Source organism: Amblyraja radiata, chromosome 14 (genome assembly GCF_010909765.2).
Source record: "Amblyraja radiata isolate CabotCenter1 chromosome 14, sAmbRad1.1.pri, whole genome shotgun sequence".
NCBI classification, from domain to species: Eukaryota; Metazoa; Chordata; class Chondrichthyes; order Rajiformes; family Rajidae; genus Amblyraja; species Amblyraja radiata.
In genome coordinates, this window is record NC_045969.1 from 43,299,373 (window position 1) to 43,323,135 (window position 23,763).

The 23,763-nt window shown below is 42.4% G+C and overlaps 1 protein-coding gene across 1 annotated transcript; it reads right to left on the reverse strand.

Moving 5' to 3' along the window:
- Positions 1–15,341: 15,341 nt before the first annotated feature.
- On the reverse strand, positions 15,342–23,433 carry tasl (TLR adaptor interacting with endolysosomal SLC15A4). The gene is made up of 2 exons (XM_033033519.1): positions 23,381–23,433; positions 15,342–16,583 (listed from the first exon to the last, which is right to left on the reverse strand). The coding sequence occupies exon 2, from the start codon at positions 16,579–16,581 to the stop codon at positions 15,697–15,699; it is 885 nt and encodes a 294-aa protein (XP_032889410.1). The 5' UTR covers positions 16,582–16,583; positions 23,381–23,433; the 3' UTR covers positions 15,342–15,696.
- Between the last annotated feature and the right edge of the window lie 330 nt (positions 23,434–23,763).

Here is a 23,763-nt window from a genome sequence, read left to right on the forward strand (position 1 = left end):
TAGACTTTAGAGATACTGCGCGGAAACAGGCCCTTCAGCTCACTGACTCCATGCCGACCAGCGATCACCCTGTACACTAGCACTATCCTACACACTAGGGGCATTTTACAATTTTACCAAAGCCAATTAACCTACAAACCTGTACGTCTTTGAAATGTGGGAGGAAACCAGAGCACCCGGAGACAACCCACGCGGTCATGGGGAGAACATACAGCACCATAGACAGCACCCATAGTCAAGATCGAACCTGGGTCTCTGATGCCATAAGGTAGCACCTCTACCACTGTGCCACAAGGACACAAAGTACTGGAGTAACTCAACGGGTCAGGCAGAATCTCTGAAAAACATGGATAGGTGAGGTTTTGTGTGGAGACCCTTCTTCAGACTGATTGTAGGGGAGGGGGGGGGGGGGGGGGGGGTAGGGGGGAGAAAGATGGAAAAGACTCACAAAACTCCCATTGGAGAGAGGACAACTTCTTCAAAGTAGGCACACCATGAGGAGATTTCAGGTCTGAAGAGAATCAAATCAATTATTTTCAGATCATTTTTTCACTAGTTTGCTTCACTTAATTCAGCTGGCAATCGGAAACCTTTACTGAATAATAATTATTATTTTTCTAAATCATATGGCTTTAGCACGATTGGGATGTTCATTACATCAGGGACTTTAAAAAAAAAAAGTGGATGTGGTGAATTGCCATCTAAATTGGGCAATGCCAGCTGCTTTCTGTGGTCTCGGCAGTTGTTAAATCGGTATCGATAGTTAATTGCTCATATCACATGATAGCAGATGATTCAACTCTGAAGAAGGGTCCCGACCCGAAACATCACCTATCCATGTTCTCCAGAGATGCTGCCTGACCCTTTGAGTTATCCCAGCACTTTGTGTCCTTTTGGTACAGAATCCAAGCCAGATTATGAATGACATTATGTTGATACTGTGCAGTTTAATTATAGTGCCCATGCTTTCCTTGTGAAAAATATACATCTTCTAGATGCGCTGGGATGCATCCTCAGTGATGTGACCTGGGGTCATCGGGTGTGTCAGGTCTCACAACATCAGACACCCTCGCCCAGGCGACCCAGCCGGGGTTGATAAGGCCCCGACTTGCGTCCCAGCAGCAACCGCCCACGGATCAGCCACCTTAATAACTACTGTGCAGGGTTTGGGAGACTCTGCATGGAGGGACTGGGCTCTGTGGGGTGAGTCCTGGCCGGGCTCCTCCTGTGTTTCACCAAGGCCTGTGCGCTGCACCTCTTTCTCCTTCTCCGAGCATTTCATTCTCGCCTGATGGATTTTTTTGGCCATGGTGGTTCACTAGGCTTTTCCGTAGCTTTAATGGGTGTCTTTCTCATGAAAGACACAGACTGGGGTGCTAACCCAGCCATTCCCGGGTGCCGTCTTGTCTTGTGAAGGAAGGCATGTCGAATAATTCAAGGGCTAAACTGATTAGCTCAGTTGGTTACATTGCCATGACGCAGCAAATCATTCCTGAAATACATTGGCGTACAAACATGCCAGTTGTTTTCAAGGTCTCCAGGTCAACAAAAAGCCATGGGCCATATTTAAGAAAGGAGGACAGATAAACAAGAAAATATTGCAGACCCTCAGGTCCCTATATGGTGTCAACTGTTGGGGTGGACAACAAAATACACAAATTAAAGTTTAGTGCGAGTGAGTTTTTAATCAATAATTGTACAGGGTGAAAGTCTCTCTTCTGATGCAGAAATTGCCCCCTGATTGTCTTCCTCTGAGCAGTGGAATAGTTGTTCTAAGGACACTCCCTGGGTTAAATAATGGCGATGAGAATCCTCCGCAATCTGAAGTTATATAAATCAGGATCGCTGTGGGCTGAGATAGCAAAAGTTGCACTGGTAGGTTATTTAACTGCAGATAAGTAGAGATCTTACTTCTTTTTTAGATCTTGATTGGATCTGAATTAAATTAGTTAATTAGTACAGATCTGTCCTACAGATTAATAACATGCTGGAACACAGAGTGCCCGACCAGAGTTTCAGACGCACATTTCTTGTTTCCTGTTCACATTAAGTCATGAATCCCATGACTTGTTTTCCATGTGAGATGAACATGCTAGGTTCACTGTAGTCTTCTGAGTTCCAAAATCGAGGTCCTCCTTTGCTGATGGTTCTAAAGGGCCTGTCCCACTTGGCCATCATTCGCGCGCCATTTATGCGACCTGCTAGCGTTTGGGTAGAATGTGGGTAGCGCGTGGGTAGTGCGTGGGTAGCGCGGGGTGGGCGCATGGAGTGGTGTGGAGGAGTGTGGACTTCGTCCTGCACGAAATCTTCGCGCGCCACCGGCCTGTCGCGTAACAGACGGCCAAAGTGGGACGGGCCCAAGACCCTGGCGCGGCGCAACGTCTCACCTCCAACAGCAGCAGAAGCAGGCAAACGATTGCCGAGCTCGGCCTGGGGCTCACGGCCATTGCGGATCCGGATCCGCCCCCACTCCTACTCCCAGAGTGGGGCCAAGACGATTGGAGATAGACACAAAATGCTGGAGTAACTCACCGGCAGCATCTCTGGAGAGAAGCAATGGGTGACGTTTCAGGTCGAGAACCTTCTTCAGACTGAAGACAGGCCCTTAAGGGTGTTGCTTCCTGTGTTATCAATATTCCTTATTCTATATATATTCTCCTGAACTTTCAAAATTATCAGGACCCTCATATCTAAATCGATCCAATTGAAAAAGGAAAATGGCCGAGAAACAGAGTCTGACGGGTCACAACCGAAACGTTGCCTGTCCATTCCCCCACTAGATGCTGCCCAGCACACTGAGTCCACCAGGTTTACATCCACTGATGAAGGTGCTCTGCCAAATTGCCAGGATGGTTTCTCATCTTCCTCCTCAACTCAGGATAGATTACAGGTTTTAGTAAATACCTTCATGTCTCTTTTATAATAGAGAGACCAGAACTGTATGCAAGGTTTGATACTGGTTTAAGATCACATCCCCGCTCTTCAATTCTATCCCCAAGAGTTAAATCTAATTGTGTAGGAAAGAACTGCAGATGCTGGTTTAAATTGAAAATTAAATTAAACAAAATGCTGAAGTAACTTAGCTGGACAGGCAGCATCTCCGGAGAGAAGGAATGGGTGACATTTCGGGTCGAGACCCTTCTTCAGACAGAATCTAGTCCAGAGTTAAATCTAATTATCTGGTTGCCATTGTATGACCTCCTGGAAGTTGTGCAACTGCTTTTACAGTTGGTGTACATTTACTCCCAGATTCCTTTATTCCTTGATTTGAGGCGCACTTCCCAGAATCTGTCCTCCCTCCTGTCCGACCTAAATGTATTCCCATAATTATGTTAGTAATTCCAAAGTCTAAATGATTAACTTCAATTGGGAACAGCAGTGGTCCCAGTACTGATGGAACATCACAGCTCATCTTCTCTCACTTCAAACAGCAGTATCACTCCCACCATCTGATTTCTGCCTTTAATGTATCTGGAAATCTATTCTGCTACTCATTCTCTGATCATATTCATTAATCTATCATGTGTAACCTTCCTGAAAGTCTTTTAGAAATCTAAAATGGATGGCAGCCAGTCATTAGCAATGTCCACTGTCTCAGTTACCTTTTCAAAGACACCGATGTTTGTCAAGCAGGATTTTCCCTCTGAAATCTTCAGTGACGTTCCTATCTGGACGTTCATCTATTGTCTTTGCATTAGATGTGATGTCTGCCACCAGTTTCTGGTCGCCTTGAGTAACTTCCCAGGGCACATTCCATTTCCCTTTCAAATATACTCAAAACATTAGCTATTGCCTAATCCTCTGGCACGGCACCTTTTTCCAGTGAATTATTAATCTTGCATTGTGGTGCCTCTATCATATCATCACTAGATGATTTGAGACATAATGCATCTGGATTAGAGGTTTTATCCCCTTAGTTTATTTAATTTAATTTAATGCACCACCTTTCACTATTTTACATGCATTTATCTTACTGCTCATCTCAGCAACCAATACCATGTTCATTTATTCTATCTCTGTGGTTAACACATAAGTGATCTGATGGCTTAATATTCCTGCCATGTTCCTGTTGGAACCTATGATATTGTTCATGTATTTATTAACGGCCCAATTCCCTTTGATGCCATTTTTTGATCTTCTGTATTTGACAGCTTCAAGTTCCTTCGCGTTAATAATACCATTGACCAGTTATGGACCAACCACATTGATGTGACAGCCAAGAAGCTCTCGATTCCACCCCACTCCCCTGACATCAGTCTGAAGAAGGGCCTCGACCAAGAAACATCACCCATTCCTTCTCTCTAGAGATGCTGCCTGTCGAACTGAGTTACTCCAGCATTTTGTGTCTACCTTTCCTTTTATCTAGTTCCTGCGACACAACTTCAGTGTGTTTACTCGTTTTGTGTGCTGTACTTTCCCAGCAGCTGAACGCTTTGTACTTCAAGACAATTATTTTACTTCGGAGTCACGTGAGTGACTACGTGAAGAACCCCGCCAGGACGCATGCGTGTCATATCGCTACACGCATTGCGAAACGTCAGGCGGGGTGGAACGACGTTCCCCCGCAGCGGCAGTTTTAAAAAGCCGGAACCAGCAGGTAAGAGTTACTCTGCGGTCTTTTTGTGTGTTTCCTATACCAACTTACAGGTGGGAAGCATGGACAAGTCTAAGAAAGCAACAAGGACTGCGACAAAGCTGGTGGGGGAGGACGGCGGAGTAGCGGGCAGCCAGCAGCGGCCAGCGGCACTTGAATCACCGATAATGGGATCGGCTGTGCCCGATGTCGCCTCCGCATCGGCCAGATCCACTCCGCGGCCGGGCGGTAAGGCAAGACAAAAAACTAACAAAGTCGTGGACTCAGAGGATTCCGACTTTGAGCAACCGCGCCGCGGGTGGCCAGCGACCGTGAGCGCTGGAGCCGGATGGAGCGGTGTGTGGAGCATTTGCTCCAACGTGACAGGCTCCGCGAGATGGAGTCAAGTCACTGTGGGCTCTATGGAAAACCCACAGCAGCACCTCTTGTAGGGCTGCACAGTGCTTCTCCCTCATCAGAACGGAGCACTGGGGGGTCAGTACTGGGCTGATCCTGAAGAGGGGTTCGCAGAAGAAAAATCAAGTGTGCAGGGGATGCAGGAACGAGAAAATCTGCTGGACATGGTGTCCAACTTCATACAGCCAGACCAGACTGGCCAAAACCTGGAGCAAAAGCTTGCTGCCAGTATAGACTATATGTCTTTTAACCAGCTATAAGAACAGGCTGTATTGGACACCACGTCAAGACACCTGGCACCGGGCAACTGTATATCCCTGAATGTTCCAGTAGTCAATACTTGTATATGGAAACATATTGGAATAGGAGTTAGAGGCATGGATGTCAAACTCCAAAAGATATTAAAACTCCTAACAGCAGGGATAACAGCATTCGCCCGCACAGTGGATGAGAAGGACATGTCCCAGGACCAACAGGATGCACTGGCATTGCTTTGCAACACTCAATACGAGATAAATAGCATCAGGAAGAATGCCATCCGACCCACTTTAAATCCGAAATTCGCAGGTCTGTGCAAACCTGGGAACATAAAACCACCAATACTACTATTTGGAGGTAACCTATCGAAGCAAGTCAAGGAGTTCGATGAGGAAGCAAAAACCCTGGGACTCATAAAAGGGACTTCATCAAAAACCCACTACAGCCACAGACAGCATCCCTACGCACCCACCAGTAGAACAAGACCGACTGGTGAAAGCTCGAAGGTCCGGTACACCAAACATGAGTCATTCTTAGGCCATGGCCCAGACCGGCCTTCTTGGAAGATACGCAAACCTCCAACATCAACCAAACCACAAACCCAGACACCACCGCCTCAACATCAACGAAGGATTTACAAAAAGAAGTAAACCTGCCACTGGTAACTATGGAGGTAGGTGGGTCTGGTTCCCTACAAAATACAGGGAGCATGGAGGTTGGGGGGAGATTACACTCCTTTCTGGATGCATGGAGCATGTTAACTACCGATACTTATATTTTAAGCAGTATCCAGGGATATACAATAGAATTTATACACAAGTACAGCCCTCCAGTTCAACATATACCGAACCGAATGTTCGTACTTTCTGGTAAAGAGAAATCAGAAGCGCATGCTGAACTGGAGAGGCTTTACGCAAAAGGTGTAATTGAAAAATCCCAACACGAACTGCTAGAATTCGTGTCCAATATATTTACCAAAAACAAAAAAGATGGTGGTTGTCGCATCATCATAGATCTGACCAAATTGAATACATTTGTACAATATATTCATTTTAAAATGGAAACCTTTGTTACTGCTAAACAATTGATTTCCAAAGGTTACTACTTCATGGCTAGCATCGATTTAAAAGATGCTTACTATTCAGTGCCTATACGAGGTGACCACAGATGTTACTTAAAATTCAACTGGATGGGACAGCACTGGCAGTATAGAGCGCTGCCAAATGGGTTAATATCAGCCCCCAGACTGTTCACAAAAATTTTGAAACCAGCCCTAGCGTTTCTACGGAAACGAAAACACATGGTCATGGCATATCTAGATGACATACTTATTGTGGGCAAAATTTTGGAATTGGCCAAACAAACTGTAACAGCCACAAAACAGTTATTTGAAAAACTGGGGTTTATTATCCATCCAGTTAAATCTAAATTAACGCCTTCCACTACAATGGACTATTTGGGGTTCACCATTGACTCAGTTCACATGTCGGTGACTTTGCCAATGGGAAAGGCTATAGACTTCATAGAGGCTTGCAATAACCTCATTGACATCAGTAAACCATCCATCAGATTGGTAGCAAAAGTAATTGGCAAAATGGTGGCTGCCTTTCCAGCCACACAATTTGGATCTTTACATTACCAAAAGTTACAGAGAGCAAAAATACAAGCACTCAAAATCAATGCTGGTCATTTTGACAGACCAATGAAGCTACCAATCAAAGCTATAATGGAACTAAAATGGTGGATAGATAACATTTGGCTTTGTTTCAATCCAATCATTATCAGCAACCCTTCAATGGTGCTACAAACTGATGCCAGTGCACTTGGTTGGGGTGCCACCAATTCCATCTCCAGCTGTGGAGGTAGATGGACTGCTCAGGAGGCATCATTATTACTAACACTGGGCATAAACTACCTGGAAATGTTGGGTGCATTCTATGGCCTAAAGTCATATTGTATTGGGTCATATCACCAGCATGTTAGACTATAGATTGACAATACCACCGTGGTAGCATATATCAACCACATGGGTGGAAACAAATCGACATCATGTGACAATCTGGCTAATACAATTTGGCAGTGGTGTATCCAGAGAGATATTTGGATATCAGCTACTTACCTACCAGGTAAACTAAATTTAGTGGCAGACACCAGGTCACGCAAATTTAATGAAAACACCGAATGGATGTTGAATAAAAAAGTATTTGCTGATATTACAGCACGATATGGAACACCAGATATCGATCTATTCGCATCCAGGCTTAATCACCAGTTATCAAATGATGTTTCATGGGACCCAGACCCTGGGGCAGCGGCGACAGATGCATTTTCGCTGCATTGGGGGAAATTGTTTATTTATGCATTCCCTCCTTTCTGCCTCATCAGTCGGGTATTAAGGAAAATACAGCAGGGCTCTGCGTCTGATATTTTGGTAGTACCCGATTGGCCTACTCAACCATGGTTCCCAGTGATACTGAACATGGTATTAGAACCATGTATCACCATCCCGAATAGACCAGACTTGTTGGTTCATCCCGTAACAAGGGATAGCCACCCATGCCATAACTATTAGAATTTATTAATTTGTAGAGTTTAAAAATACCTCTGCTACAGCTGGGACTGATGGACCGAACAGTGAACATGATTTCAGCGGCCCAAAGACAGTCCACCCAAAAACAATATCTGGTCTATATCAGGAAGTGGGAGATGTATTGTAACAAAAACAGCATCACCTACAGAGATATGAACATCCCGTCTGTTCTGGAATACCTGGCAGGCCTCCATTATGATGAGGGGCTCAGTTATAGTGCCATCAACTGCGCCAGAAGTGCCTTATCAACTTATCTATGGCAAGGAACAGAGCGTCACTCTGTTGGAACTCACCCACTGGTAACAAAACTTATGAGGGGAATTTTTAATACCAATCCCCCAAGAACCAGGTACTCCCAAATATGGGATGTGAGTGTTGTCCTGAAGATGCTCAGGAATTGGTCTCCAGCAACAGCTCTGTCCCTGCATAGACTGACATTAAAAACAGTCATGCTAATGGCATTGGTCACGGCACAAAGGGTACAGTCATTACATAAATTAAGACTGGACAACATGACTTCTTCATCTGAAAATATTAAGTTTCATATATTCATTATGAATTAGTAAAGGAGAACAGACAGGGATCAGCGGGCCTCAATATAGAATTTAAGTCTTACCCAACAGATGATCATCTCTGTATAGTAAGACATTTGTCGTTATACATGGAGAAAACGAAAATCATCAGAGGCAATGAGAAGGCACTTTTAGTCAGCCATTAGCAACCACACAAAAGAGTGACAGTCCAGACCATCTCAAGATGGCTGAAACAGGTTCTAACACAGGCTGGGGTGGATACTACTATTTTAAAATCTCATTCCACCAGGGCTGCAGCTACATCGGCAGCTATGCAGTTGGATGTACCAATGGACCAAATCCTCAAGGCAGCAGGATGGTCAGGGGAAAAAACATTCCAACTATTTTATAATAAACCAGTCATGAAACCTGGAACGTTTGCAGAAACAATTTTAAGTTCTGTAATTTAATTTATGCCATAAATAGGGGCTATAATTTGTGTTCATAAATTTCATGGATTTTAATGTCGGATTCATGTCTAAATTATGTTGACACAATTCCTCCTACAGTCATTAAGGCAGATGTGATGCATGGACTCGTTTCCACGGCATGAAATCACAGAGCTTTGAAATCTTCACGTAGTCACTCACGTGACTCCGAAGTAAAATAGTAAGATTAAACGAGAACTTACCAATTCGAAGTTTGATCATTATTTTATGAGGAGTACGTTGAGGGAATACGTGCCCTCCGCTCCCACCCATGATCATAAACTCAACTGGTATTTCTTTCTCTAATCTTACTATGTTGAAGTCATTACAGTTATCTGTGATTTCACACCGCTGCTTTGAAGAATGACACGCATGCGTCCTGGCGGGGTTCTTCACGTATTCCCTCAACGTACTCCTCATAAAATAATGATCAAACTTCGAACTGGTAAGTTCTCGTTTAATCTTACTATTAATTGCATTATCAGAAGATGAAAGTGGCAGTTTGTTGTCAGTTGGAAGAAGTCTCATCTGAAACTTCCTGTTTCAAAATGATTCATTAACCTTTGGTGACAATTTCAGTTCATCAGTAGCAGCCCACACCGCACCAATGTACAGTTCCTGCTGCTAGTCAATCGGATATTATATATGGACAAATATAATAATGTAGCTTCTTTTAGCATTCTGCTTTAGTTGGCCCCATGATCATTTACAGAGAAATTCTATAGAGATTTGCCAACAAAATTGAATGATTTCATCCACACATCAAGTATAGAAGAATCGTCACAGTGGCGGGTGATGGTGGCACCGCGGCAGAGTTGCTGCCTTCCAGCTCCAGAGACCTGGGTTTAATCCTGACTACGGTTGCTGGCTGTAAGGAGTTCGCAAGTTCTCCCTCTGACCGTTTTGTTTTTTTCCGGGGTGTTCTGGTTTCCTCACACATTCCAAAGTTTAGAGGTTAATTGGGTTCTGTAAATTGTTCCTGGGGTGTAATATTGAACTAGTGTGCAGGCGGATTGTGTGGGCTCGGTGGGCAGAAAGGGCCTGTTTCCACGCTGTATCTCTAAACTAAACAAAACCTTCCCATGGTAAAGCAAAGGACATAAAGTTGTTTGCAGAGCCACAAGAGTAATCAGTGGAGTTTCGGGGTACTCGACTTGACAAGGGAATTGTCCTCAACTCGTTCCTCCTCTCAGATACTCATTCTCGCTGCTGGCAAGCACTTTCCCTGATAACATCTCAATCATTCATCACAGGTGGGTATCTTCTGCTGTTCCTGCACAGGCCAGGAGACATGATAGAACCTTGCCATGAATGTTAGACTCTGGTTTAGGGCAAAGCTAAGTGCCTGAGTAGTCAGCTCCACAAGAGCTTTAAAAAGGAGATACAAAGAACTGTAGATGCTGGCATACAAATCATGATGCAAAGTGCTGGAGTAACTCAGCAGATCAGACGACATCTTTGGAGAAGGCCACAAGATGCTGGAGTAACTCAGCGGGACAGGCAGCATCTCTGGAGAGAAGGAGTGGGTAACGATTCAGGTCGAGACCCTTCTTCAGAGGTCTCGACCCAAATTGAGACCCATTCCTTCTCTCCAGAGATGCTGCTTGTCCTGCTGAGTTACTCCAGCAATTTGTATCTTTCTTCAGTGTAAAACAGCATCTGCAGTGCCTTCCTACACAACATCTGTGGAGAACATGGATGGGTGATATATCAAGTCAGGATGAAGAACGGATGATGTTATTCAGGGATGCTGTCTGACCAGCCCATAAGAACTTTGCTGTTTTCAGTTCAGTGAGATTTGCACTCAAGTATCAGTGGTTCGATGGTACTTTATTGACACATGTACCTAAGTACAATGAAATTATCTTTTTGCATACAGGTCAGTGAAAATGCTGCTATACATGAGGCACAATCAAGAGTCAAGAGTGTTTTATTGTCATATGTCCCATATAGAACAATGACATTCTTACTTGCAGCAGCACAACAGAATATGTAAACATAGTAAACTGTAAACAATATAATAAATGAGAAAAATATAAAAGTTCAGTGTGTATATGTACACATACTCACAAATGCACATTTATATAGATCACACACATATATGTATATGTATCACACTAAGTATGAGAGTGTAAGATAGTAGGCCACATTAAGTCCGTACACAAGAATGGCCACATTTTAGGCGCCATCTTGCACCCTTCAAGTCAGATTTTTTTTCAAATGTTAAGAGTCTCACCTTGGCCATAAAGGGCCGTTGCCCTAGAGGCGGCACTAGGTCAGTGTGGCAGGGGTCAGCCTGGCCAGGCCATGTGTCAATGTCCTCCACTGCTGCTCTGTGCCGCTGCAGGCCGTGGCCATTCCGTACGCCCGACCACTTTGTGCCCCAATGTATTATGGGTGAGAAAATGGTGCTGAGTAAAACAGAGAAACTACAAAACTAAGAATGTAAGGTTTGGAGGTACACAAAAATGCTGGAGAAACTCAGCGGGTGCAGCAGCATCTATGGAGCGAAGGAAATAGGCGACGTCTCAGGCCGAAACCCTTCTTCAGACTGATGGGGAAATAAGGTTTGGTTTTAGTTGGTGATTTACTAATTGAGAAAATGTCAGTGATGCTCTGCAAGGGAATCATATGGTGAGCTCAGATATTCTGCCATTAAGTGAAGGAGGCTCATTGGGGATAGGACACTGGCAGATGTGTGGGAGTTCACTAGCACTGCAACAGACAGAGATCTGCTTCAAACACTGCATTTCAGAAAGAGAGGCAGCTCCTGTAACATAAACCTTGACCGCAAATATCAAACCCTCCCAGGCTGCTTAGTGAAGAAGTTCACTGCTGGTTTTGGAGTTCAGTTAGACTATTGGTGTCTGCTGGAAATTAAATAATCTCAACAACTGTCTCAGAAGCTGAAGTAATAAACATTCACTTATGTGGGGCAGGCAATGCCTCCCGAAGGGTCTAGAGATCCTCCCTGAAGAGTTCGGTTCAGTTCAGTTCAGCTCAGTTCAATTTTGTTTATTGTCACGTGCACTGAGGTAAAGTGAAAATCATTTGTTGAGCTGAGTTATTCCAGCATTTTGTGTCTATCTTTAGCATAAACCAGCATCTGCAGTTCCTTTTTTATTACATTAACTTATGCGTTCTTTTCAGATCTCTTTCAATGCTCTCCAAAGTTCTCAAAGTGAATTATCCCGCTGTTATGACATTGTAAATACAGCAGGTACACAACACATAGCAAGATCCCACAAACAGCAATGCAACAATGCCTTACATTCTGTGTTCAGATATTAGCTGAGTATAGAATATTGTGTCAGGACACGATGAAAATCTCCCATCTACACTTGAAAGTGCAGGTCCGCCACAGATTTCCCGGCACCCTCGATTCCAGGGCCTTGACCGTATGATGCGTTTTAATTCTAGCCGCCGATCAGCGCGAAAGTCCCGATGAGTTGAGATCAGCCACCACACCTGGCCTAGGCACCACATTTTAGGGTGGGCAGCAGGGACAAAGAGGGTTGGGGGATTCAAGTGGGGAATGGGTTCACTGGGAAGGAATGAGCACTGAGGGGGATGGGAAGCAAAGCAGTGTGGAGACTGAAGGGTTCAATTAGGGGAAAGGGTTCTGGAGTGGGGAAATAGAGAGAGGGAATTAGGTCAAGGGAGTGGTGAGAGTGCAAGATTGTACATCTGAGTTCATGGTCAGATTATGTCAATGTGTGCGAGTGTGTGTGCGTGTGTGCGTGCATGCGTGTGTGTGTGTGTTTGTGTGTGCGTGCACACGTGTTATGTCTATGCAAGCCTCCAGTTGTCTTGAAACTCTTTACAATTGAATCTGCACCTTAGTCTGATCAAGACCATGTGGCAGCTAGAGTGTAATGCCAAGCCCACATGAAAATACATCATGCACAGGCCTCTTCCACTCTCCACAATCCTGAGGGGCTGCTAAAAATATAACCCTTAAGCAGTTTCTTAATGCATGATGCGTGTATAGTCTCTTGATTGTACCATCTCTCCTATTTCCTTCATCTATTTCTGTAGTTCCTTTTATTAAAACCAAAAATGTTAAAAAATAGCTTGCAGGTGTTTCCTGCTCATCTTTTTTTTGTCTGAGCTTCATCTCTGTGGTTTCAAAATCAAGTTATAATGTTAAGGATATTCACAAGAACCGTATCTGAAGCGTTGATCATTCTGTTGACTCACAATCAGAACCTCAAAATGGGCAAGCAGACCAGGACCATGAGGCCAGGACCAAGTTAATCTTCCAGTTCTGTTGTGTTTTCCCACAGCTTGTTTACCTGCTTTTCATCCTTAAACTCTTGGTTTCGCCTCAGTCTTTCCATCACCCTCGACCTTTCTATTCACCTTCCCAATGTTCGATACGATACGATAGAACTATTTTGCGCATTATTTTATCCCAGGAGGGAAATTTGGTCATAAAACACAACAAGATACATGAAACATAAAATTAAAGTGATGAATGGAAAGTCCAAGATTGGGGATGTACAAAGATTGGAGAGGGGGAGGGTTGGGTGGGGAATGGGAGTCAGTCTACAGAAGAGGGAAGAGTTGTACAGTTTGATAGCGAAAGAGGATAGGTGGTTGCAGTTGAGGGATTTTATTGGCAGATGGGTGGAGTAAGTGACGAAGACTACGGATGAAATGGTGACAAAAGGAAATTAGATAAGTAGGGAAGAGGAATGAAAAATAAAACCAGAGGGAGGGATATGGGTGGAAGGGGATGGGGGAGAGTCCATGTGATAAATATGGCCCTCTCTTCACACATTTCTCAACTTAACAGTAACTATTGTTCAAACAACGGAGTTGTTAGTAACCACATCCAGTCCACCAGTTCCTAGATTTTTCATACTTTGTTCTGAATATTTCTTGCCTTTGATTTTATATATTGTGTTGTTCAAGAGGAAGCATCCATTGTCACTGAAAACATGTGCTTTAAAATCACATGAAATGTCTTTATTCCACAGCCCATATCATATCACAAGTGTACACAGCTAATAGCAAAATATATATTTTTTCATAAAATCAAAACAGAAATATAACATTTATGAAATCCAAGATTTAATTCATCTGAAAATCATGTATTTAATTTGAAATATGAAGCATAATTTCAACACAGTAGGTGTATGATTAACTGAAAAACATTCACAATCAAAATGAGCTGTTTTAATTTCTGTGTATGGTCAGAATAAGCATTAATGATTGTTGTCAGAATAGAACAAACCAGATGCTGCATCATTTAGAGAGTGTGATTCTACTGCACTGTACGGCATATCGCCATTTCCAATTTAAAAAATTTGTGCAGGCAGCAATAATCAACTCCCAGTAAAACCAAGGGTGATTTGAAGCAAGGCATTTTCACTACAACTGCAAGTGATTTGGATGATAATATTTACTTAAATCACAAGACATGTACAGATAGTTACATTCCAGGCCATTTTTTGTTCAGGCCACGTTGCAAGTCATTTACCATGTCATAATTATTTTGCAAATTAAATACAATACAATACAATACAATTCAATTTATTGTCATTTGGACCCCGTGAGGTCCAAACGAAATGCCGTTTCTGCAGCCATACATTACAACAAATAGACCCAAGACACAACATATTTTACATAAACATCCATCACATTGCTGTGATGGAAGGCCAAAAAAACTTCTCTCTCCACTGAACTCAAATGTAGTTTCTGCTGTAGGTTCCTTATCAGTGGTCAATGCAGTCAATGCAATGTTCAATTTAATGGTCAATAATTGCTTAATAGATCATACAATTAAAAAAGAAGCAATTATTTTAATAGCTCCAATGGACATTTGGTCTCAGCTATAAAATGTCCAACTATTCTTTGTCCAGTATCTCCAAGCTTAGATTGCCCCCTTCCTCCAATGCCTGACATGACATATTGCATTGCTGTCTAGAATAAGTGAGAAACATGAGGGAATCAGCCCAAATGTTATTCTTTCCAGGAGACACTGAGGCCTTAGTAATAATATCACAAACTGGTGGCAAAAACATTTCACTTTGCTAGGATGCTGTCATTGCTATTTTGTGCTACTGCGATGGAGAACTTGCTAAATTTGAGCTGTGTGGATTCCAGCAGTTTGCAGAGAGAGTAGAAATTTCACACTGGCAATGACTGAGAAAACAAAAGCAGTGGATGGGCTCCGGCTGCCAGGTATCAGTTGCCTGCGGTTACACCAGGCATGGACTTAACTGGAGAAGCAAGACACTGTGGGTGTGGATGCTCTAATATGGAGCGACCAAACCAAACTGCTGGAGGAACTCAGCGAGAGAGGCAGCATCTGTGGAGGCAGATGTATGGCTGGCCATTTGGGTCGAGGCCCTGCATCAGGGTTTTCCACGAGTAGGCACAAAAAGCTGGACTAAGTCAGCGGGACAGGCAGCATCTCTGGAGAGAAGGAATGGGTGACGGAAGTGGGCGGTACAGAGATAAAATGTAGTCGGAGACTGGTCGGAGAACTGGGAAGGGAGAGGGGATGGAGAGAGAGGGAAAGCAAGGGCTACTTGAAGTTAGAGAAGTCAATGTTCATACTGCTAGGGTGTAGTTTGTGTCATAAGCATCTCTAATCCTGGAGGGAGTGGTCACTGATTGCAAGAAGTGTGGTGTGTGGTGTGGTGACTAGAAGGATTTTGTTAATGTCATTAGAGGATGGTGATTTATCTTCAGGGGGCTTGGATTTATGGATTGGGTCAATAATCAGAGAAAACGTTATAACAAGTAGGAGTAATCTACAGGTAGGAATTCTGTCCAAACTTAATTATACATTTTAAGAACTTGCATTTACAACCTTGATCACCCAGTAATTTTGAAATCTGGTTTTATTCATGAAGATATCTGTAAATTTGGCGTACTAAATTCATTTGATTGAATTTCACTTGCAAGTCGCAGCAGGCAGCTGATAACAATGTCCTTGGCTTTGGTAGTTTCCATGTTCTGCTCTCGTGATATCTGCATGCTAATTTGGTCAACGTTGTTCATTATCAGCTCTGATTCCATTATTTTTGTTGGTGATGCACTGTTCACCATGCTGTCCATTATGTACTGCTTGTAGAGTTCGAGAACTTTCTGCTCGAGATAGTCGTTGAGGACTGAGTTGGTGAGGGGTTGAGAGTGTTGGATGATGCTTTTGTATTTAGCACTGCTGTTGCGCCAACAAGATGTGTCACTGTTGGATGGCTTGTTTGTCAACTCCGACAGTTTCGGAGACTCTGACGAAGGAATTTCCAGCGAATACAAGAATGGACCCATATTTGCTTCATGGCTGCTTTGGGATGTCAGGCCTGACGTCTCTGAATCAATTGGCAAGACGTGATCTCCAGCGATCTGCAGGTCATTGTAATTATCACAAATGCTTTTGCAACAGGAGGGGACAAAATAGGTATCCTTGTTGCTCACACCAGAACTTCCTGGGATGTCCACAACCAGAGATGCCTGCCTGGGAATGGGAGTCACCTTGGAGGCCTGTAACAATGGTGTCACCTTCTTTTCCCGTCCATTCGATCTGAACGATCTGCCGAAGGACTTGCACCTTTCAAGAAGTGACAGAGCTGCATTTGATGAATCAGAATGAGGGCACTCCAGAAGGTCATTGACTGACCTCAACTCATGTGAAATGCCATCATACCTTTGTTGACTCTGCTCACTCCTGCTTTCCCTTTGGTATTCTTTCCAGTAGGGAATTCCGCAGATGAAGCCTTCACTTAACATCCCTGTTGGGAAGCAATAAGGATAAAAGTAAATCACACATGATGTGCGGATGCAATCTTGCAAGCTGAATGCAACCTTGAGGCAGATATTTTGCATAGGACTCTAACCCTAAACCTGGGTGGCACAAGGGGGCGCAGCGGTAAAGTTGTTGCCTCATAGCACCTGCCTGTACTTCTGTCCTGAACATGGAGTTTGTACGCTCTCCCTGTGACTGACTGTATGGGTTATCTCCGGGTGCTCCGGTTTCCTCCCACATTACAAAGACATGCAAGTTTGTAGATTAATTGGCTTCTGTAAGTTGTCCCTAATGTGTCAGATAGAGCTAATGTTTGGGTAATTGCAGGTCAGCACGGACTCGGTGGGCCAAAGTTATTTTAAAGCATGAAAGACTGGGAAATGTCGATGACTTTGACGTCTTTGTATATCTGTCACTGACATTAAATATGCAGGTGAGGCAAACAGTTATGAAGTATGGGTAGAAATGATATTTTGATCTTCATTGCGAGGAACAGCAGTCGAGGCATCAGGATGTCTTACTAAAATTATACGGGGCTTTGTAAGACCACATAGTTTGGTATAGTGTCGAGATACAGCGTGGAAACAGGCTCTCAGCCCCCACTGAGTCCACGCTGACCAGCAATCACCCGTACACTAGTTCTATCCAACTCACCAGGGATAATTTACTGAAGCCAATTAACCTACAAACCTACACATATTTGGAACTTGGGAGGAAACCGGAGCACCCGGAGGAAACCCGCGCGGTCACAAGGAGAACGCATAAACTCCATATAGACATCTCCCGTAGTCAGGATCAAATCCGGGTTTCCGGCATGTAAGGCAGCAGTACCATTGTGTCACTGGGCCACCCAAATATATTCCATCCCCAGGGAATATTATATGCTGGTTTGGCCTCTTCACCTAATAAAAAATATACTTGCAATCGAGTGCTCTTACCTAACTGGTGCACGTGATGGCAGGACTGGAGTATGAAGAAAGATGAACTCAACTTGGCCTTTATGCATGACTGTTCAGAAGTATGAAAGAAGATCTAATTGCAACCTGTACAATTTTGAGGCAAGGAGAAATGTCTTCAATGAGATGCTGTCGAACCCATGGAATTCTCGACCATCGAAGGCTATGCAAGTCAAATTGCTGTCCATATTTAAGTGGGACGATATTTCGAGACACAAGATGTCAAGGATTACAGGGGCATGGACCAAGGGATGCAGCATTGAGATATAAGATCACTCATTATAGATTTGAATGGCTGACGAGATTCAAAGGGCTGAATGACCATTTTTACATTGCTTCTAACCTATGTTCCAACAGTTTGCCAATATTCTCACACTACCTCAACAAATACAATTTCTTGGAGGAACATGCAAATTGGAGAAACAGCACCCCATATTTCACGGGTAGCTTACAACCCCATGGTATGAATGTTGATTTCCCTAGTTTCAACCCCTGCTTTCCCTCTCTCTGCATTCTCCCCCACCCTAGTCATCCTGCTAGTTCTACTGTTCGCATCCATGTATCCCTCTGTTATCATCTTTTCCACAGCCAATGATGGACCATTGTGGGCTCCACCTTTCCTTGATCATCGGTGCCAGCTCGAATTTATTCTGAACCTTTTCATGCCTCTAGTTTCCCTCTCTCTTGACTCTGTCTGAAGAAGGGTTACGACCTGAAACGCCACCTATTCCTTTTCTCCAGATATGCTGCATGACCCACAGAGTTACTCCAGCATTTTGTGTCTATTTTAGGTGTAAACCAGTATCTGTAGTTCCTTCCTATATAATTTCTTCCCCAAGGTTTGAAAAGAAAATCACAATATTTCTGATGACGGACAAATAAAATTTACAAACTGCAATTGGTGAGAAGGAAGTGAGGCCTCATAGAGGAAGTGTGTTCTATTCTATGCACGATGAATTTAATAGAAACTATGATAAATATATTTGATATACTGTATTTTCTTCCGAAAATCAGGACATCCTGAAATACTTTTCAGCAAATTAAGTACTTTTTGTAGTGGCCATTTGGCTTGTTTTGTGTGTCATTAACTATGGCATGTGTCTTTAAATTTTAGACTGCCCGTTATATTGTGGGTGGGATTTATGATATATTTTACGGCATGTTGGGAGCTAAGTTTCTTGCATAGAAGCTTAGTTTTCAGTTTAGTTTTGGACGAGCATGGTGAAGGTTCACCCTTTGACCATGCGAAGTGTAACGGAGACATGAGGAGTTTTCTAATGTTTAAAGCGATATGCTGGAGTTCGATGAAGATTATAGTGTACGAGACGGAAAAATCTGGATGTACCTTATTGTTTTTCATCAACAATAAAGAATTTATTAATCAAAAGGACTGTGTTTTGAAGATTTATCTGTGAAGAAGCTCTGAGAGTTTGCATGCATACAAAGACATTCCCCTTAACCATGTAGTCCATTTAGTGGCTACAGGGAGTAATCACTTGAACAATATAAAAATCTGCTGCTACACTTTTCTCTTGTGCAGCCTTTGTTGAAAAATGAAATGTGACAGCCAGTTTGCATACAGCATGGTGCCATAAACAAAACTGCAGCCGTGTATACTTAATCTTTGCTTTGGTGTTAGTGGAGAATCATTGGCTCGGCCACCCGATGAGAACTTCCCAACTCTTCATCGAATTAGCAGCAAGATGTCACTTACTACTCTCATCTGAATAATGGCACCCAGCACGGCAACACTCCCTCATAACTCAGCAGCATGTTCAAGTGTCAGCCGAGATTTTGTTCTCGACTTTCTTAAGTTCAAAGACAGTCCAGTGTTTCCCACTGACCTGAACATTCAGAAAACCAGACTACACTCTCCTAATCATTTGCTGGGTAATAGATTATTCAGGAAGTTTGTAAACCATAAGAACTGGAAGGTCTCCAGTTTGGTAACGTTTTCTATTGATGACAGTGACTGTTGGCGAGTTCTTAAATTTGGCTTCATCAGTTCCGGACTGGAGAAAGATGACGTCCAGTATTGATGTCCTGTGATGGATTCTGAAATCTAAATATTGCATGAATACAGGGCTGGCTTAGATATGATGCCCCTCATGAACAAATAACCCGATGATGTTGATTGGCACACAAGAAATTGATGAAGTAATAGAATGTTGTCTGAGTTTGCAGCACAACTGAACATTGCAAAGTTTGCAATTTCACAAAATTAAGTAAAAACATAAAAGGAAAGGGTGGTACATTGGTGTTGCTGGTCGAGCTGCTGTCTCAAGGAACAATGAAGGACACGGCATGGAGGGAACCACCTTGAGGGAGGGGGAGAACAATGGACAATGGAGGACCCAGCGATGGGGGGAGGGGGGGGGAGGGGGGGGGTGCTGTGAGGGGTGGGGTAGGGAGGGGGAGAACAAAGGGGGACCTGGCACAGATACTGTGTATACTTTGGAACTTTGTCAGCGTCCTGAGGTGGAGACCATTTGCATACCTTAGGTATGCAAGCAAAGAATTTCACTGTGACTTGTCACATATGATAATAAAGTATTCATTCATTCATTCAAAGCACCAGTGATCTGGGTTCAGTCCTGAGCCAGGGCTGTCTGCACAAAGTTTACATATTCTCCCAGTGACTGTTGGACCCCCCCAAATCCTCTAGTTTCCTCTCAAGACCCGAACACACGGGTTGGTGGGTTCACTGAAAAGTGTGTGTGGATGAGTGATAGAACTTAGAGGGAATTGATGGGAATATGTGGAGAATGAAATGAGTTGGGGAGGATCAGTGTCAAAATGGGTGCTTGGGTCAAGGTATATTTGGTGGGCCAAAGGGTCAGTTTGCTTGCTGTATAGCTGTGTCTCCCTGAAATATAAACTAATGCTTTCACCAGTTTCATTTCATTCAAATTTGTCATTAATTTAATCATTAAAATGTATTTTATATATTACAATTACTTGCTAATTATAGTGATGAAATCATGCATCTTCACTAAATGTAACAAAGTACCATTAAGTGCAGTGATTTGCATTGTACATGGAAGGTAGGAGCCATTTTGCAAATGTCTTCAGAGAAAAATTAACTTTGATTGAGATAATTAAATTAACCTAACAGAATCTCTTTCGTATAAATTAATTCACTACAGTAACAGCACAGTTTAATTTTCAGGAATCAAGAAAGTCCAGCAGTTTGCCTCGGTACCAGTTCAATGAAGATGTGAAGTTGGATTTTAGTTGATAGCAGCTTGTCAGTCAGAGATTTATTGAAATTCTTATTGCCTCTGTTTTACATTCCCCCTGCCATAATCCAGTCAAATACTCTTACTCTTTCATTAAACTTAAATGTATCTGTTGGAAGATGTTTAATATCTAAACCTCCTTCCCTATGCCTGCCCTTGAGATTCCTTAAAGAAATATTTCCATTTAAAAACATATTGAAGGCATCTACTTTGATTGATTTCTAAGAACTAGGTATATACATTATCATAGTAATTTGATGCCATGATAGTGGGGGGAAAAAACACTGATTTTTATAATGTAAAATAAATAAATACTTTTTTTACGTCATTGATAAAGTGATATTGTACAGCTTTGAAATGGACCTTTGGCTCGGATCGCCCAAGCTAACTGTCAGCAAACCTACTCATCAGTCCACCTACATTCTCAACCACAATTGTCCTAGCACTGCTCCCTGAAGGTCTGCATATTATGAGTTTGATTTTATAAATGTGCACGTGCTCCAGCTGTAGCTTGCACATTAACCTGATGAATGTTTAACCTGACTCCCAATGGGTTAATATATAACTTAATCACAGAAGTAGTTGCACATCTTTTTCTTTACGCCAATATCTTATTACATGTTCTCTCGCTAGGTCCATGAATAGTAATATCCTGAACATTGCCAGAGTATGACTCAGTAACTCAGGAGTCAAAATCCTATTATGGTCCATCTAGTGCATACCAACTCAAGGGGTCTGAAGATACAGTAGATGGAAAATTGATACTCAAGCTTCTTCAGTATACTTTGTGCCTTCACCTGTACAGGCATCTTTCCCAGGAGAAGAACCATTGTCACCAGCAGTGCTTCTGCTCAACATGGGTGATATTTACAAGTAATCAGACTAGTTAGAACTTTATAAAGTTCGGGACAACTCTCTTACAGTTCAAGTTGTTGTTATTTTTGATGCAAATTATTTTTTTAACTTGCAATCACTGAAGCACCATGAGCAGGACTAATCTTAATATCTAGCCTTTAAGTCACTGGCTACATTCTGTGTGGGATAATTCAGTAAGTGTTCAGTGCCCTAATATCCCGGATGGCCAATGAAAATAGTTCACGATTCAGCAGTGGGACCGATGTTGATTTGCAGCAACGTGTCACACTCCAATTTAGAATCACAACAGATTGCCAACTGTTTAAACTTAAAACCAAATGCTACAATCAAATTTAAAGCATGCCAAATAAATTACTTTGTAAAATGGAAAAAAAGTGAAATATTTTAATTTTCAATCAAGCCAAAATGCAATAAAATAATACTGCAGCATATTGCATTTTATTTAAAGGACTCTCTCATGTATCAGATACCTTTCTTTAAATGATTTCCTCTCTGTTCTGTGATAAAAGTCCAATTGAAAAATACTGAGTTCTTCAGCGGGTTAGTTCAAGTGGAGATATTTGCCCCCGTTCCATTACTGGCAATTTGGAAGACTTTCACCTAAATCCCCCCCTAAAATTACTACGTTGGCATGAGAATACATCAATCGTTAAGGTTTTTAATTCTTTAAGGATATATCACATTTCAGATCAATTGTAAAATTAGGGTTTTGGGGGCATTGTTTTTGGCTGTGCACTATATTTCTTTTTATATATGAACGTTTTGTTATATACACTATTAAGGTGTCTACTGAGTACTATGTTTACATATTAGTCGTGCTGCTGCAAGTAAGAATTTAATTGTTCTGTCTCAGGACGTATGGCAATAAAAACACTCTTGACTTGTATGATGCTTTTCAGAATTGATTTGTGCAGTGGGAAGTACACTACTTGGATTCAAAATATTTGCCACAGATTGAGAATGCCTGCTGGATTCTAAATTTCCAAAAGAGACTCTCGCCACAGAAATACCTCTATAAAAATGGGAGCAATTCTAAACATTATATGATAAATCTGTAACAAGATGTAAGCTTTAAAAAAAACTTGGTTATGTTTTAAGATAAAATAAGTGTGTGTCAAGTTTCCCATTCATTGCAACTGAACTGTTTGCAGCAAGACCATGGGTTTGGGAGTCTGGCGCCTCGTTAGTCTGTGCTTTCAGTGTAGAATCCACAAACACAGAAATTATGAAGTTACTCATTGCTATTTCACAGTACTCATGCAAAAAATGTCAGGTATAGATATGAGGCATCTGTTGCATTTGCATTGGCAATGCAAGATAGCTGACATTGTTTAATAAAATAGTGCGAATATGAATACTTTTTTCAATTGTTCATCAATGAGTCCCATCCAGAAAACTAAAGGATAGTTTGCAACTGAATTATCCTACCATAACTAGAGAGCAGTCCTGAACTACTATCTACCTCATTGGAGACCCTCGGACTCTCATTGATCAGGCTTTATTTGCTTTATCTTGCACTTAACGTTAGTCACGATGTTCCCTTCAGCATGTATCTATACACTGAGAATGGCTCGATTGTAATCATGTATTGTCTTTCTGCTGCCTGGTTAGCACGCAACAAAAGCATTTCACTGCACCTTGGTGGAGATGACAATAAATAAACTAAACTAAACATATTTAAACTGTTCAGAAAAATGAAGTTATTCGCTTACCTTCAGGTTGAGCTAAGTATTTTTACTTCATAGAGTTGTTCCACAGAGGCAAACCTCAGAGAGGAAGTTGAAGCTTCAGTTATTGATAAATATATTCAAAAAGAGGAAGTTAGCCGGAACGTTAACTGCTGCACATTTTTCAGGGTAACATCTTAAAGAGAAATGACTGAACTGGGGTAGGCAGATGAGAGCATTATTAGGCAAGTACATGGGAGAGTAAGTTGGGCCCAATTGTTATAGGTTAAGACCATATTTGATATGTGGGAGTCACATAAAGGTCAGCTGATCTGAGTTCAGGTCCAGCATATTCCAGAAAGAAGGAAGACTAAGGTTGGCAAGGATGGCAAAGAGGTTATAAATTTTGTCAAAAAGAAAAATGGATG